Below are 18,154 nucleotides of genomic sequence, written 5' to 3' on the forward strand. Positions count from 1 at the left end.
AACACTACTGCTGCTGCTGCTAAGCCGCTTCGGTTGTGTCCAACTCTGTGCGACCCCATAGATGGCCGCCCACCAGGTTCCCTCGTCTCTGGGATTCTCCAGGCAAGAACACTGGAGTGGGTTGCCATTTCCTTCTCCAATGCATGAAAGTGAAAAGTGAAAGTGAAGTTGCTCAGTTGTGTCCGACTCTTTGTGACCCCATGGACTGCAGCCCACCAGGCTCCTCCGTCCATGGGATTTTCCAGGCAAGAGTACTGGAGTGGGGTGCCATTGCCTCAACACTGCTAGGGATAGTCAAATTATTCTTGTTTATATCACTGCAACCAGTGGTGATAAAGAGTATGTGTTTTCTCACTGTCTTGCCAGTACTTGATGTTATCAGCCTTGCTGTCATAAATAAAGTGTGGCAACTCTGGCTTGTTAATTACAATTGCTCTGACAAGTCATGTCCTCATTGGTCCCCACGGTACCGATCACATCGCATTACAGTCATTTGAGTCAGTCACCCCTGTGGGACGGGGTCCCTGTCCATCTTTTTTCACTTCTCTGGTGCCCAGAATGGTGAACAGTAACGGTGTCAGTACACATGCGTTGACTTAAATATAAGAACGTAGAGATCAAGGAACAGAACAGTCGGCGAAGACTTAGTAAAAGGAGTGAGATGAAGATTTGCTCAAGAACTGGAGCCTTCACACACTCCTGGATAGAGGGCCAATCAATGTAATCGCTTTGGAAAACTCTGGGCCAGTGTCTGATAGAGCTGTGCACACCCTCTGGCCTACCAAATTCACTCCCAGTAGAAATGTTGTGCACATGAGCCCCAGTGACATGCCCTGGACTGTTCATAATAGCACTATCTGCAAGAGCCCCCAGCTGGCAACAGCCCACACTCCCACCCATGGGAGAATGGCTAAACAGACATAAGCCATATGAGGCAGTGATGGGCATGCAAGACCTATGGCTGCAAAGAGCAGTGAGGGAAACCCCACAATGCGGTGTGGAGCAAAAGGTGCCATATCTCAAGGAGCATAAGCTGTGTGCCTTTGTGTTGAAGTTCTGCAGGACTAATCTAGTGCAGAAGTAGCGATACTGATGACTTTTGGTGGGAAAGTCAGTCCCTACTGGAAGGGGTCACGGAGTGCCCTTAATGTTTTATTTATTTATTTCATATTGGGGTAAAATTTACATATGATGAGATTCAGTTTCCTTAAGTGCACAGTTCAGTGAGTTTCGACAAATGCCTACCACCATAACCAAGTTGTGGAACACTGGCATCACCCCCACGAGCCTCTCATAAGCCTCATACTCCATTTCTTGACTTCTGTCACAGGTGTCATGACCGGCAATGGTTCATTTTGTGAAAATTCACTGAGCTGTGTCCTTATGACATGTGTGCATTTTCCTGGAGGTATGTTTTCATGTGATAGCATTTGAAGAGCATCTTTGACAAAAGATTGGCTCCAAAATCGGCAGTTGGCTGCAAGATGGCCAGTTGTTGGGTAGCAGAGGGGCTGCAAGAGGAGCAGTCAGAGAAGTGATGGGCTGTGCATTACAGCAAAGCAGAGTACGGGCTGCAGAGAGGGAGGCTTCAGCTTTAACTCAAGCTTCAGCTCCTGCCACTTGCTGCCGGTGAGTGGTGAACCAGCCTTTATCTTTCCAGCACTGGATCCCTGCCCTCCTCTTTTGGTTTCTCCCTTTGCTGCTACTGCTGCTAAGTCGCCTCAGTCATGTCCAACTCTGTGCGACCCAATGGACGGCAGCCCACCAGGCTCCCCTGTCCCTGGGATTCTCCAGGCAAGAACACTGGAGTGGGTTGCCATTTCCTTCTCCAATGCATGAAAGTGAAAAGTGAAAGTGAAGTTGCTCAGCTGTGTCCGACCCTCAGCGACCCCATGGACTGCAGCCCACCAGGCTCCTCCATCCATGGGATTTTCCAGGCAAGAGTACTGGAGTGGGGTGCCATTGCCTTCTCCGGTTTCTCCCTTTAAGTGAGTGCTAAGTCACTTCAGTCATGTCCGACTCTTTGCAACCCCATGGACTGTAGCCTGCCAGGCTCCTCTGTCCATGGGATTCTCCAGGCAAGAAAACTGGAGTGGGTTGCCATGCCCTCCTCAAGGAAATCTTTCCCACCCAGGGATCGAATCTGCATCTCCTGCATTGCAGGCTGGTTCTTTACCCGCTGAGCCATCTGGGAAGCCCATTTTTCTCTTTATAATATCCTGTAATAGCAGGAGGGAGCCCCCAAGAGTGTCTTAAAGGCAGACTTCTTCTTGGAAGCAAAGAAGGACCTTGAAATGTTCTTGTCAGAAAGTCCTAACCTTCCCAGCCGATCAGCACAGGATACCTTGCTCTCTTGCTCTCAGGAATCCTGATCACGTGACTTTAAGTTGGGCCATCTTTGAAAATCTCTTCCTGGTCTTAGCTGGGTGGCTGGCTGGGTGGGACCCAGCCATCCCTTCCTGGGGATGGAACTTCTCCTGGAGGGCAGGTGCATCAATGGTGTGGGTCTCTCCAGCGTCCCCTTTGTGAGGATCTTACCTTAGTTACATTAATAGAGGTTCCAAAGAGAATTTCATCCTGGAGATCCTGAATATTTCTTCTTTTTTTCTTTTTCATTTTCCTTTTTATCTTTTTGGCTTTTCTCCTTCTCCATTTGTTCATCTCTCCAAAGATTTAAAAGAACCCAACTGCCCCCCGCCAACAAACCTAAAACCCAACCAAGTCGGGATTAAAGAGGTGAGGGGTACAGCTAACCAAATTGAACCTCCCTGTCTACTGGTGTTAAATTTTAAAATGGTGCCTTTCAAGATCTGCTACCATTCCCTTTCACTAAGGAATTAAAAGTTTACTTCATTTAGACCGTTCCTTTCCATGGCAAACAAACCTAACTTTGAGCCATGACCTTTGCGAAAAAATAAACTTAGGAACTTGCAGAGAAAAAAGAATTCTTTTTCTTCTTTGAAAGTCAGGTTTGAAATTTTTATATCCTTTGAGTCATATTCTTGAAGCTATTGGCTGATTAGTTCAAGAAATGTTACTTTCCCAACTCAAACATGACATTTTGAAAATCGTCCATGAATTGCATGCCTCAAGAATGAAAGGTTTTTCTGTGCCGTTTGAAAATTTTTTTTTTTTTTTCATTTTAAGAGCAATCATGAATATCTATAAGGGCACATTTATGACTCCCAGAACAGATAGAAAATTAGCAAAGCCATAAAATTCTTACCCAGCTTTGCTATTGCAGCTGTGTCTCAGTGCAGCCCCCCACAGATCCCCCTGCTGCTAAAATGGCTAAGGATGATGTTGTTTTTGCCATTACCAGCAAGGCACTGGTCTTTATATGCTGGCTTTTCAAATCTCTACATGGAGATATGAAAAAAAAAAAAGTCTCTATCTAAGCTTTGTTCTTCCGGAGCAAAAAAAGGTTGCTGTTTCCATAAATTTGTTCCTGAAAAGTCTTATCTTCTGATTCTGGAAAACACCCCACTTCTTCTAATCCTATACAGTAAACCAATGTTTAACCTCAGAAAAGCAACTGGCTGTAAGCTTTCTGCCTTAATTTACACTACTGTATTCAGGATCTGTAGACATGGATGTATGTTTCTGAGTATACCCACCCAGTAATTACTGAGGCAAGCCTTTAATTTGTCTGAAACCATGCAGGCATAATGGTGACAACCCACACATTTTTCCATTGGAAATTGTAAATGGAAGACAAAGAAAGAGCCCTAGCTCCTCCCCCCACCCCCTCCACTTCCTGGGAAGTTTTTTCATGACTCTTTGTCCATCGGGCCAGAATTAAGTCAACACTCAAGGGGCGTTGATCACCGTCACTCAGGTGCTTAGAGCAGTATTACTCAAAGTGTGGTCCCTTGAAGCAGGACTCGTCTTTAGTCCACAAGAAATGAAGTTAAAAATTAAGAAAATGTGTTCAGAAATGTTTAGAGGAATTTGGTAGAATCATTTCCTGCCTGTTGAACCTAACGATATACCAAGTTGCTTCAGTCGTGTCCGACTCTTTGTGACCCCATGGACTGCAGCCTGCCAGGCTCCTCTGTCCATGGAATTCTCCAGGCAGGAATACTGGTGTGAGTTGCTGTGCCCTCCTCCAGGGAATCTTTCCTGACCCAGGGATCGAAGCAGCATTTCTTACGTCTCTAGCATTGGCAGGTGGGTTCTTTACCACTAGTGACACCTGGGAAGCCCCTCATCATAAAGACTAGGGGTGTATTTTCATCTTGTAAAAAGTACACGGTATGGTATTGAAGTCTAGCAGAGCTTCTATCAGGCTGCCCAGGTGGTGCTAGTGGTAAAGAACCCGCCTGCCATTGCTGGAGATGTAAGAGACACGGATTTGATCCCTGGCTCGGGAAGATCCCTTGGAGGAGGGCACGGCAACCCATTCCAGTATTTTTGCCTGGAGAATCCCATGGACAGAGGAGCCTGGTGGGCTACAGTCCATAGGGTTGCAAAGAGTTGGACCTGACTGAAGTGACTTAGCACACATTAGGGCAACTGAGAGAGTCACACCTTGAAGAAGGAAAGAGCCACTCCTCTCTTAGAAGGGAGTCACTTGACCAGAAACATACTTTTTTGGAGGTTTTTGTATTAAGCCATTGTGATTTTGAGGCTTATCTATTATAACAACTAGCATTAATTTAAATAATGCAACATACACATGTGATCAAAAAATTTATTTTTCCGGCTATCACTTACCATTATCTCAGATCAGTCACTTATTTATTTATCAGCCATCTCCCCTCCACCAAGAAAACTTGGATTTGTATGCCGCTGCATCCCTGGCATCTAGAACAATGCCTCACAACTAGTATACACTCCATAATTAATTCTTCAATGACTCAACACTAATGCACAGGGTCCATGACAGGCCCCATGCTAGGAACTTCATATCTCTTATTTCATTCTCCAAACAACTGTTTGAGGAAACTGGAATATGCAGAAACTGATTGAATTAATCAAAGCTACCCAGCTGAGGGAGCCAGGACTGGGATCTAGGCAGTCTGACTCAGTCCTCATACTCTTCTGCCCCATCCCTTGCCTGATGACATCCGCCAGGTACCGAGCCTGAGGCTGGGAGCCAAGGAATGCATGAGACCCTGCATCTGCCCTTAAGGTCTAGCCAACAGCAGTGGTTGACATGCGGCTTGGGTGCAGCAGGGGAAACAGGCTGGTCTCTGTTCTTATCCGTGGGGCAGGCTGTCTTTTAGAACGTCAGGCTCTGCTGACCACCCAGCCTGAGAAAGGGCTGAGCTATAGGATTCAGATCCTCTTGCGGAATATGGAAGGACTGGGCAGAGCTGAAGCCAGGCCTTCCGTCACCAACGTGAGACATCCTGAAGGTTGGTGGAGGGACATTTGGCAGATTTGAACAACCTGATCAAAGGCAGAGTGAGCTGGAGCAAAGCCCCTAATCCTAAGTGGTGGGAAGAATTAGAAAAAGAGTTGAGTAGGGGATACGGTTAAGAACATGGACTTAGTGATCAGACAGAATGGGCCGCAACCAGCTTTGCCATGTACACAGCCTCATGAGGTTGGGCAGGTTAGAGGACCTTCTTGGGCTTTTGGTGCCTTGTCTGTAAAACGGATGTAACCTGCTTGACTCCACGGTAGAGTGATCAGCACAGAGGAACAAAGTGTGTCTTCTGGAAGGGTGGCTGGTCTGGTACCTATTCTTGGATCTGTGGTCCCTGGTCTCAGGGTGGGGAAATCTACTCCTTGGCCACAGAGCTACAAAGTTGGAAAGACTTGGAAACTAATCATGGTAGATGCTTGAATGGGGCCAGGAAGCTGCCCAGCTCCTCGGGGGCCTCGTCTTCATCCTTCCCACACACGGCCACCAGAGGGCCTTGGCTCCTCTGTCCACGGCTGTTGGCTTGCTCAGCCACGGCCCCCCAGAGCCCCAGTGGGTTGCTGGAGAAAGGGCTCTCTTTCCAAGGATCAGCCAAGGAGCAAGGCTTTCAATGAGAGGGGTTTGCAGTCACTGGTGCTACAGGCGAGGGAGCAGACAGACTACTCTGCGGTGGGCAAAGTTGGCCCTTGAGCACATGATCTGCTTTCCATGAAGGGATTACCCAAGGTTACCCTGGGGCTGGCTTGGGGCCCTTAGTGAATGAGGGACATCTGGATAGAGGCAAATTATAGTTCAGCAAATTTCCAGACAGGATGGCAATGTCTGGATGATGGATGGGAGGCTAGTGGTGTTCCCAGCAGGTGAAGGGCCCAGGAACCCTCCCCAGCTCCCAATTCACCTCATCTTCTAACTCTCAGTTCATTTTGTCAGTAAGGTCTGATATTAAGAGGCAAGGAGCCCATTGGAAATGTTGCTCATATCAGCTATTCGGACTATAGTAGGAAAGAGCTTTCATTTTCCATGCTAAGTGAAGTGAAAGTGTTAGTTGCTCAGTTATGTCTGACTTTTTGTGACCCCATGGACTATAGCCTGCCAGGTTCCTCTGTCCAGGGGATTCTCCAGGCCAGAATACTGGAGTGGGTAGCCTTTCCCTTCTCCAGGGTATCTTCCCAACCCAGGGATCGAACCCAGGTCTCCTGCATTGTGGGCAGATTCTTTACCAGCTGAGCCACCAGCCCATGTAGGAAGCCCATGCTAAATCCTTAACAAAAACACCTTAGACATGGCTCCATAACCTGCTATTCTTATCCCTCTGGCTTGTCACTCTAAACATCCCAGTTTTCAGAAATCACCATGCTCTTGCCTGGTTCCTTGCCTCTGCCTACCGTGTCTCCTTATTCTGAAGGCATCCACCTGCTCTCCCTCTTCTAACATTCCTCCCTTGGATGTACTGCCCCGTTTCCTGCCTCTGTTTTCCCAGAGGACTTTCTACTTATCCTTTACAGAACACTTATCAGAGGGGGTGATTGCTGTATGTTTGTGTCTCTCCTCATCACTAAAATGAGCCTCTCACGTGATTCATCTTCACTCACTCTGCTTGAATACCTGTCCTGAGATACTCGCGCCATCTCGAAGGCGATGCATTCCATCGCAACCAACTCTCTTGGCAAAAATGGTTTTCCTATTATTAGGAACCAAATCTTCCCTGATATATGAACCTACTGATTCTCTCCCCAGCAATTCAGTTGCCTAAAATTCTTTCAAATCGGAATACAGATTCTCTTCCCATAGTTAGGAATAGATCTCAAATATAAATATCCTGAGAGTGGGCAATATATGTATAACTTATTCTCAAGTATAAATGACTGAAAAGAGCTTTCCCATAAAACAAGATCTTACTAAGAGAACCCAAGGGTAGGATTAGGAATATAAGGACGTGAAAAATTTGATATAGTAGACAGAGCACTGGACTAGGAAATGAAAGATGGGCCCGATTTGACCTGTTGTTTCTGAGTTTTGGTTTCCTCATCTGGAAAAGGAATCACTTGCAGGATGAAGAATTCTATTTATTACTGTAATTGCAAAATTTTGTGTGGAAGTGGTCCATTCACCTGGGCTTGTCTTAAGCCTTTGATTTGGCTTGGCTTTCTCAGAGCTTTCTTAGCTCTGGATGGGCAAAAATTTGCACGTGTGTCAATGAGCTTCGGTCTCTTGGGGACTGGGTTGATGTTCTTGGTGCCAAAGGTACTGACTCACACCACTCACCATTACATCAATCAATGAGCCTTCTATTCCCACCTGTTTTGAACCTTCCTCTCCCCTGCCTTGAAACCCTGCTTTACCATGGCTATTTGTGGAATTTGTATCATAAATATATGCAGGTAACACATTTACTGCAGGTAACACATTTTATTATGATTTTATTATATAATCTCTTTTCCTGGAGTTTTGCAAGTAAAGACTGCATAAGAACCAACTCTTTATTTGTCCTAAGTTCCACCCTACAGAACCAGGCCAATATTATAATTGCTTGATGCACAAGACTCAGTGACTCAATAAATACTTTACAAAAATAATGTATTTTTTTTCCTTTCTTAAAACATAAAAAATTAGGATTTTCTAGATGAGTTCCCTTCCTCATTTTTATATTTATTTACTGGAAATATATTGGTGGAGAAAAAAATTGTTAAGATGGTATGAAAATAAAATAGATGAAATGAAGTTCATGTTCTTTCTCCATTTATTTTGCAGTTTTCTTTGGAAAAGTGCTAATCCTTGTTTTTAAGTCTGACCTTCCTGTAGCCTTCTGAACCTATTAAGGCATGAGCAGAAATTCTACCATTCTGGGGTCTTTTAGTAGAATTACAGCATTGTGCTAATATCATCCTATATTTTAAAGCTTATTTAAAACCAGGTCTCAGATTTGCTCTTAAAATATCCAGCTGCTCCCCCTCTACCCTCTACCAGTCTGAGGGAAGGGCATTTTGGCAGCTGAGACTTTAGCAAGGTACTTCACTGGCTAACTCACCTTTGGTTTCAGGTTTTCTTATGTTGATATCCTTCTATTGCATTTCTCATTTTTAAGAAGTCATTCCTGGAAAAATTCCCTTTCTCTTCCACCTCCCTAAGCCTCTTTCTGAACTCTCATAGAAGTGATTAAATAATTTCGGGATGACAACTCCAGAGAGAAGGTTATGCATAAATCACATTCATATTAAATAAGTTATACATAAAACTGCTTATCACGTTTACAATTTCAGTCTCTTTGCCCCATTGCTTCTCTGGGAACCACTGAATCCGAGGTGAGTTGAATTCCACCCACCACGACTTCCAGGTTCTTCTTCTGGCTTCTTTCTCTACATCCTCCTGAGAACGTCCTTCCCTCGGAAGAGTTCCAAGGGGAATGTTGACATTGAAGATGGCAACGGTGGCTTCAGATGGCAGTTGCGAGGGGCTGGCGCCAAGCCCTCGTGTAACTCACGACAAATGTGGTATATACACACGTGTACATGTACACTGGTGAGAGCTGCTCTCCGCCGGGCTGCGATCAGCACGGGGCGTTTGTGTCGGGAACACCAGAGGCGGCGTCTCTTTAATACTCCCTGGCCTCTTGAAACTGCTTGATGTAATCTTCGTCGGAGGGGCTCTCCGTGCACTTCTGTCCGTTGTTGGGAGGCCGAGCCTCGTTATACCTGCTCCAGTCGCCCTTGCAGATGATCCAGGGCAGGATGTCCACTTTGTAGTGGAGCTCCGCGGAGAACTCAGTGCTGATGAGGTTGGGCGTCCCCGCCCCTTTGCCCCTGGTGATAAGCTGCATGTTGTCGCCGTAGCAACAGTGCTGGGCAGCCAGCGTGGTGCTCTCCAGGGACAACATGGAGCGAATGCAATACCGGGCTGTGGGTTTATAGATCTCCAGCTTCTCCTTGGGCCCGCTGGCGTCCTTCCAGCGGAAGTCCTTGCGCTTGATGCGGTCGAAGATGTCAGCTGTGCTGTAGGCCACCTCGGTGGGGTAGGAACAGGGGCAGCTAGGCAGGTCGTTGATCACCTTATGCATGTATTTCTTTAGGAACTCGCTCTTGCAACTCATCCAGCGCTCACAGCTGTCCGTGTCTGAAAAAGGCCACAGAGAAACTTCTCATCACGTGCAAAACTGGGAGCAGGATGACTTTTAAAGTCAACCTCTCCATTCTGAGTGGCAGCCCCTGGTGTGGTGAACACACTCATTGTCCTTGAACTTGGGAATTTCTTTGTCCACAAGGTTCTCTGCACCACCAATTCCTTAGTTTATATTATGAAAAAACTTTCAGATACACAGGAGAGAAAATATACTTATATGACTGCCTAGATGCCATCACCTAGACTCAATCATCATTATATTACCCTCCTTAAAATTTTCTTTTGGAAATATATAATATTATTATTCCCAAACTAGTCAATGCTAAAGGAAATCAACCCTGGAAGGTTGATTTCAATTCACTGGAAGGACTGATGCTGAAGCTCCAATACTTTGGCTACCTGGTACAAAGAGCCAACTCATTGGAAAAGCCCCTGATGCCGGGAAAGATTGAGGGCAGGAGGAGAAGGGGGTGGCAGAGGATGAGATGGTGAGACAAAATCACTGACTCAATGGAAATTCTAGGAGATGGTAGAGGACAGAGGAGCCTGGCCTGCTGTAGACCATGGGGTCGCAAGAGCTGGACATGGTTTAGTGACTGAAAAACAAGTTTTAGTAGGCATCTACAAAAAAAAAAAAAAGGTGTATTTTCTATGGTTTCCTGAATAACCATAAGCCCATTATCTATTACTCATAACCAAATGAACAATAATTCAGAGATCCATTTTGAATCTTCCCTTTAAATAAGCAACGAGTGATAGAAAGTACCTCAAAGTAATACTTGTAAGACTAAGTTTTATTCTACCACTCACTGTCTTGTTTAAACTAGGCCTAACCTCTTAACCTTGGGCAGGAAACAGTAATAATCATTATATGCAAATCTCCATGAACGATGCCTTAAAGAAGAGGCTGGTGGACCCTGGTTTCAGAGAATTTAACATTTGGCCCAAGGCCACTGACCTGTAGGCTTATAGCCAGAACTTGTCATCAGAGGTGTATCGTGATTGGCCGTTACAGTATTTAAAAATAATGAATTAATTGCCAATATTTAAGAATTAGTTGATTCTATTTACTCATGTAGATTCCCTGTTCCATTTGGAAAAACAAAAGATATACCGATGCTGGGCCTACATTGTTCCCATGGGAACAAGTGGTCCTGTGAACAGGGGACAAGTGACCACTTCTTGGTCAAGGCAGGAGGTCGCCGGCTTGTCACCTTCCCTGCCTGATCCTGTCCCTGTGGGTGTTCACTCTGGGTCCTTCAGTCGTCAGAGTCTAGGGCTTCTGGGTTGGTGAAGTCTGTGTTTTCCCAAACGCTGAGACAAAGATGCAGTGGAGACAGTTCTTTGGGAGGTGATTCTGGGAAACACCAGCAGGGAAGGAGGCAGGACAGGGAAGGAGCGGGGCAGTGTGGAGTGTGGATCAAACACATAACCACTGGAGAGACTGGAGTCTCTTTTCCCAGGACCCAGGAAACCCATTCAGAGTCAGGGTGGACCTTTACCTAAGGTCCGTGATCCTGCGGAACAGCCAAGGTTAAGAAATCTCCCCACTTTTGCACATTTTGGAAAACCACTGACTGTAAGAACCCTCTTCCCCACAGGACATGGTAAGTCTCACGGCTGCCCCTGTGTTTTCCTGTGACAAAACCAGACACAGGGACTTCCCTGGTGGTCCAGTGGTTAAGACTTGGCACTCCCAAAGCAGGGGATCCAGGTTTGCGTCCCGGTCAGGGAACGAGACCCTGCATGCCACGATTAGAGATCCCGCATGCTGCAACCAAGACTCCATGCAGCCAAATAGAAACAAAACAAAACCAAACCCAGACGTAGACGCTCCAGATTCCCTTTCTTTGCCTGATAAATGATTAGCTAAACTGCTCGTCCCCACCGATCAATTAGAGCAAAATGTATCTCAAACAAACTTTAGTGAATGTCCTCTCCTTCTTTCAAGTCCCTGAACTTGGGCCTGCCCTCAGCCTGGGCCTTTCCTTAGGGGTGCCTCCCGAAAATAGGCTGGTCTCCCAGTAGAGCACTCTCTGATGTCCTGTCTGATTCTGACACTCTTCCATCTCACGCCCCCTCACAGGGTTCTTGCAGCCTTATCTGCTCCTCTATCAAAGAAAGCTCTTTAGCCCTAACCCTTGAGAGGCTTGCAGGCCTCTAGATGCAGTGTTCTCTCTATCGCGAACAGGCCCCTTGCCCTTTGCACTAAATAATCCTTGGAATACAGTCTTTGAAGAGAGGTATTTTTATTCGGCAGGGGCCTGGGTATCCGTCACTGACTGGGGGCTGCTCCTGGACTTCTGGATGACTGTGCATTCATGGGCTGGTGGGCTCTGGGGGCCAGAACAGGCCCACAGGCAGAGACCCCCAGGGGCTGCTGGGGTGTAAGGATGAGGCGTGGGCAGGTTTCCTGCAGCGTCTGGCTCAGGAAGCTGCACTGGGTTGGATGATCCATATCTCAGGAAACCCTCCATGGTGGAATGCAGGGGTGTGTGGTGGGGAGCAAAAGCAAAAATATCCCTCCAGTGTTAAAAAATGTCATTTTCTATCAGGGCAAGTCAGGGGCTGCTTCCAGGGGTGAGCGACCCTGGGCTGGCCCGGAGGCTTGGAGGGGTGGCCACAGTTGTCTCGCTCAGAGCTCCTGCAAGAAGGCCTCAGGGGTGCCTGGTGCCGTGCACCTGCCCTGGAGTTCGCATCCAGCTTGTGCTCCCTTCAGGCTGCTTGTGGTCAGGCAGGGTGCTGCCTGAGGGGGGACTCCCAGGTGAGGCAGCCTTTGCTGGCTTCCCCATGCGTGTAGGTGAGACTTTCTCCAGCTTCTCGGACGCTCTTGCCTCCCGGTCCTCTCTCCTTCCTTCCCTCCCTAGGCAGGGGTCAGGCCCACCCCTCCGTCTGAAAGCTCTCCCCGCCTCCTCCTGCTCCCATGCCTTTGTCCCTCGCAGGCGGGGGGCTCCCCCAGGGAGGGTTTTGAATGTCCAATCCCATCTCAGAGGGCTGGACTGGACCCAGACTTCGTCCAAGAGCAGAGAGGAGGGCCAGCCAGGTTGGCGGTAACTGTGCAGCCCACGGTTAAGCAGAGAGAGTCTGAGGGCAGGGAACACATTGTTTCCCTGAAGCAGAGGATGTACAGAAGGGAGATCATTGGTGTCAGGACCTGGGGGTCTTCAGTGTGGTTTAGGCTCATTCAGAGGGCACTAGGGAAGCACGGATGGTTTTTGAGCGACAGCAAGCTCTTCAATGCCAATTGTAAGAGTCCCAGTGAGATGCTTGGCCAGTACGGAGGGTGGAATCAGGAGTAGTCGGGGAGGTGGGGCTGCCAGGCCTTGGAGGGAGGGAGGTGTCAGAAGTGACTCCCCACCACTGACCTGGGTCCTGGGAAGCTGGTGGTGTCAAGAGTGAAAATTGAGCGGTCAGGATTGGGAGCCAGCTGGCAGCTTGAGGGAAATGAGGAAGAGAGAGCTGGGGCACCTCTCAGGAGCATGGGAAAGGCCTGGCCTCAGATGGCATGTGTGGGAGCATGTGTCAGACTGCCTGCGTCAAATCCCGGCTCAAGTACTTAGTAGCTCTGTGACCTTGTGCAAAGCATGCTACCTCGGTGGGCTTCAGTTTTCTCATCTCTAAACTGGGCATAAAAACAGCACCCATCTCAAGAAAGTCCCAGGAGGGTTAAACCAGAAGGCAAGCAGACCATACACAGAACAGGGTGGGGAACGCCACCTGCAGGAAGGTACCAGACTCTGGGACTCCACCCCAGCGAGCTCCTGAGTGCGCTGCTGCAGAGAATGGAAGGTCTATCCCGGGAAGTGCAGGTCTGCAGAGCCAGTGGGGGTCCTCCTCAGAGGGCAAGGTTTTCAGAAATAAGATTCACAGAGGCTCCAGAAAACAGCTTTGCACTTTCCCTCCAGGGCATAAGGGCATCAAAAGTCATGTACACACAGGACTTGCATCCATTGACTTATTATATTTTTTTTTAATCAGACTTACACGGAGTATTCAGTGTGAATGTTTTCAGTGCTTTATGAGTATCAACTCATTCAACTCTACAATAGATCTAGGAGGTAGGCACCATTAAAAGTATGAAAATGTTAGCCGCTTAGTCATGTCCAACTCTTTGCAACACTATGGACTGTAGCCCACCAGGCTCCTCTGTCCGTGGAATTCTCCAGGCAAGAATACTGGAGTGGGTTGCCATGCCCTCCTCCAGGGGATCTTACTGGCCCAGGGATCAAGCCCAGGTTTCCTGCATTGCAGGCAGACTCCTTACCATCTGAGCCACCAGGGAAGCCTAGACACCATTACCTTAGACCATTTTTCAGATCAGAAAACTGAGGTGGGAGTCGGTTAAGACATTTGACCTTATGCGAGTCAAGCTTTTCTCACCCCTGCTGGGCATATTCCATTTGTCCTTCTGTCTCCTCATCTCCCTTTTCCTTACACTGGAAGGCTTCCCTGTGTGGATCTGATTTGTGGACTCCCTGACCCCTAGTTTCTAATTGGGGTACACCGATGGAAGGACCAGGTTGGGTGGCAGAAAGAAGAAGGAGCGAGGTAAGGGTGCGGTCCCTGAGGCTCCTCCCTCCCTTGGCTACATCCTTCTGGGAGTCAGGAGTGTGTCCACTCCACCCAGTGGTTCCGGGACCCCTCCCCTAGCCCCTTTAGTCCAGCGGGTGGTGCGGGCTCCCCGTGTTGCCAGTCCCAGAGTGCTATACAAGCCCTTCTTGGTTTCCATCCACCTGCTCACACCTTTGCCAACAGATCCTCATCAAATGCTCCTCTGTCACCTGATTTGAGCGTGGATTGTGCCTGTTCCTGCCCGGAACCTGCCTGACATGCCACCCCTTCTCATCCGGTGTGCCCTGAGCTGCCCAGGGCGGGCACCTGGCCCCATCCCCTGTGAAAGGGCAAAGCAGCTGCCTGCCTGTGGGGCAGGAAACGGGGGAAGACAGAGTTGCTCTCTGCCCCAAAAGCCTGCCTTGCTGCTTTACTATTTTATGCAAAACTCCCACAACCTTTAAATCTGGGGGATCAAATGCACTGTGTTTGCAGAAGGCTTCTGCTAGTGGCAGCTGGGTGTACATGAAGGACTGTGATGGAAGCCCTGGGCAACAGAATTTCCAAACTGATTCCAGCTTGGCTGAGAGCAGAAGTGGGTGCAAATGAGAAATGGGACAGAAGGAATCTTACCTTTCTGCAATATAAAATCACATCCAGAAGCACATGCAGCTATTTTTATACAGCAGGATTTCCCCTTGCTGAGTAGACACTTTTAACTCTGTTTGGCCCATGTTTATTGTACTTGCTCTGCACTTTCTATCAGAGGAGTAGCAGGGTGTTACAAAGGTTTACAGAAAACTCATGTGGTGGGGGGCTGGGGGCGGGCTTGGGATGGGGAAGGCATAACGTTGAGGAAGCCCTTTCTCTTCCTTCCTCCCCGTGACCCTCTGCTGGGAAGCTGACATCATCTTTTCTTTATTTCGTTGGGGACACTTGGTGAGGGCTGTGAGAAGAGATTCCATGAGGCCTGAGGCCCCCTGATGGGTAAGCCCCATGCCAGGGGCAGGGTGGTCCCACCCGCGTGCTGGGGTGGACGCAGCAAGGCTGCTGGGCTCTGTCACTGCAGGAGGCTGCCTTTTGCTTGGTTTATATTTGGTAAGCAAGAAAAACGCCGACAGCACTGGACCCCATAAGAGGAAGATGCAACATTTAAATGGGTCCAAGGACCACATGGCAAAGGCAAAAGGAATCTCTAAGGCACTAGATCAATATTTGGATGAAAAATGAAAAGAAAACTCTTCATACCGACTTCAAACAGTTTGGTGGCATTAAACTCTTCACTTCCCGCAAGCAGACTCACTTCAGTGGCAGCTGTCCTGAAGGTGTCTTCAATTCCTAGACACAGACAGGAGCTCTTTTTTCTCTAGTTATATGGAAAAAGTCACCTCCCCTCCCCCCGCCCCAGCCCCACTGGCAAATAAAAAAACAAATACGCCTGAACAAAGCCTTTTTTGTATTCATTACTACTCATGGGCAGAAACTTGCCAACAGAGGAAACAGTAAAAAGCAGGTATAGAGCATAAAATATATTAAAACCCCAGATACCATTTGCGGCATGAAATCAGATCCAAATGTGCCTGAATGTCCTAAGGAGCTCATTCCCTGGTCCCAGGAGTGGGGTTTTGGGCGGTGCTGGACACACGTCAGGATGTGTGTTTGTCTGGAGGTGTCAGGGTGACAATGTGAACCAGTCACTAACTTGTGTCCGACTCTTGAAGCCCTATGGATTGCAGCCTGCCAAACTCCTCTCCCCATGAGATTTCCCAGGCAGCAACACTGGAGCGGACTGCCATTTCCTTCCCCAGGGAATCTTCCCGACCTAGGAATCAAACCCACGTCCCCTGCACTGGCAGGCAAATTCTTATCCACTGTGCCACCGGGGAAGTCCAGTGTTAACAACCTGTCTAGTGGTTAACACTGGTCTTAAGGACTGACTCGCTGGGTTTCAAGTGAGTGACTTGGGTAAGCCCCAGAACCTCTGGGTGATTCGGGTTTCACATCCATAAGGAGGGAGAACCAACAAGCTTCCTTAGAGCCTTGAATGAATTAAATGAGTTATGCATAAAGAAAGCACTTAGCTAAGAAGCAGTAAGTGTTGGCTGACATTTTCTCCGTGAATATTTGCCTAGCTCATTCTGAGGATGCAGTGGTCCACAGCTAAAAGACCCATTTCTTGTATGTTGGGACTTTCAGCACCGCTGATGATGCTGCAAAAAGAATAAGCTGGGGGAGGGATGGATTGGAGTTTGGGATTAACAGATGTAAACGATTACATATAGGATGGATAAACAACAAGGTTCTACTGTATAGCACGGGGAACAATATCCAATACCCTATGATTAAACTGTAATGGAAAATACTATGAAAAAGAATGTAGTGTAAATATATATATATATGTATGTATAACTGAATCACTTTGCCATACAACATTGTAATTCAACTATACTTGAATAAAATAAATATTAAAAAGTTAAAAACAAAAAAATTCAATGTTAAAAAAAGAACATGCTGGGTTTGTCATTACTTGCTCTGAGCAACTAAACCTAGTTTGCCTCACGTTTCCTGGCCCCCTCCCCTACTCAAATGACCATCCCCACCCAGGCTTCCTCTGCAAACAGGAACCCCCGGCAAGTGGAAGCAGTCAGGAGGGAGGAACAGTGGAATGTGGACTATTTGTTGGAGAACTTTGGCTGTCCTGCTGGGTGTGAGTTGATTTCTTTTAAGGGGCTCGCTCTGATTTTATGTGAGGCCCTTCGAGCTTATTTGTACGGTCAGCCTAGGGGACAGATTTTTACAGCGTCATCACCACCAGGCCAGGGAGGCTGCCTGGCCCTTAAGTCTTTCCAGTGAGGCTGAGAATCAAGACATCAGGAAAGGAAAGAGATGGTGCAAAAGAAGATCCTTCATGTTCAAGGGAGCCCTGCAAAGCTGGGGGAGTCAGGAACAGAAAGGCAGAAAGGACGGAAGCCAGGTCAGATGAGAAGGAAATGCATGAACAGGGCTGCTGGCCAAGCCGCTTTCAGCAGTGAGAGAAAACATTCAAAATGGGAGGAGAGATGATACCTGCTACCAAGTTATCTAGGTCCACTGTTTTGTGTCTGCATGCCAACTCTGGAGGAGAAAGCAACAGGCAAGCTGCCAAGCCCTGACATGAAAAGCTGTCTGTAATCACATGTGCCTGAGCCCAGTACCCCTCACCCTGGTGGTGGTGGAAGAATTTAATGGCTAAGAACATGGATTCTGGAATCCGACTGCCTGGATTCAAATTCCAGCTGGACCACTTGCTTCTTGCATGACTCTAGACAAATTAGCCCACGCGACCCAGTTTCCACAGCTGCCGAATGAACACCATCATCAGTACTTGGTTCATGACATTATTGTTAGGATTAGACGAAATAACACATGCAAAGACCTTAGAAGTTTGCTTGATACTGAAATACTCAAAGAGTTCTACTCTTCATGACCTTCATTATCATCTTTTTTCTTCCTCATCTTCCCAATCTTTACCTTCATTTTCTTTTGTTTCATCTTGTCTTCATCTTCTTTTCCCTCTCCCTCTCCTCTTCACTTTCTTCCACCTTCCTCCTCTTCTTCCTTCTCGTTATTATTTGTTGGTTTATTTCTACCCATCCCACCAGACTTCTACCTCTGTTTCATCGTGATGAGTACGGGAAAGATCAGGACAGACCTCTTGCTGGAAACTGATCAAGCACTTTTGGAAATCCATCCGCACGGCTGACGGGGTCCAGGACGGCCTTTTCTCCCACATCAGCCCCGTCTTCTGCGCACGCCCCTCTGCTACCACGCGCGTGCCCCATCTGATCTTCGCTGTTGGCAGAAAACCCTTTGCTCCCCCACATTTTTGTTCTAAATCTCGGCCTTGTGGTTTGAGAACAAAGTTTCTAGGGGTAGAAAAAGGAAGTCTGGGGTGTGGGGAATCAAATGGTCTGTCCCTGAAATTTTTTTCAGAGGAAATCATTTGGAAAGTGTGATTTCTTGGACGAGCCTGAGACAGTATTTTAGGCTGGTTTTCTACCTGCCTGTGGGGAACATGGTAGATGGAAAACCACAAACCAGGAGTTGATAAACTCTTAGGTAAAGTGTCAGAAAGTA

The 18,154-nt window shown here is 47.6% G+C and overlaps 1 protein-coding gene across 2 annotated transcripts in view; it reads right to left on the bottom strand.

The window, feature by feature from the left end:
* Positions 1-4,720: 4,720 nt before the first annotated feature.
* The window catches only part of ISM1 (isthmin 1), a 95,072-nt gene continuing 81,638 nt past the window's right edge, over positions 4,721-18,154 (bottom strand). For both annotated transcript variants that reach the window (XM_070381970.1, XM_070381971.1), the window contains exons 5-6: positions 15,287-15,376; positions 4,721-9,481 (exon numbers count right to left, since the gene is read on the bottom strand). In XM_070381970.1, the coding sequence (XP_070238071.1) occupies positions 8,964-9,481; positions 15,287-15,376 (608 nt within the window). In that variant the 3' untranslated portion in view covers positions 4,721-8,963. The remainder of the gene's footprint in view (positions 9,482-15,286; positions 15,377-18,154) is intronic.

This window comes from Bos mutus, chromosome 13 (genome assembly GCF_027580195.1).
Source record: "Bos mutus isolate GX-2022 chromosome 13, NWIPB_WYAK_1.1, whole genome shotgun sequence".
Lineage (NCBI taxonomy): Eukaryota > Metazoa > Chordata > Mammalia > Artiodactyla > Bovidae > Bos > Bos mutus.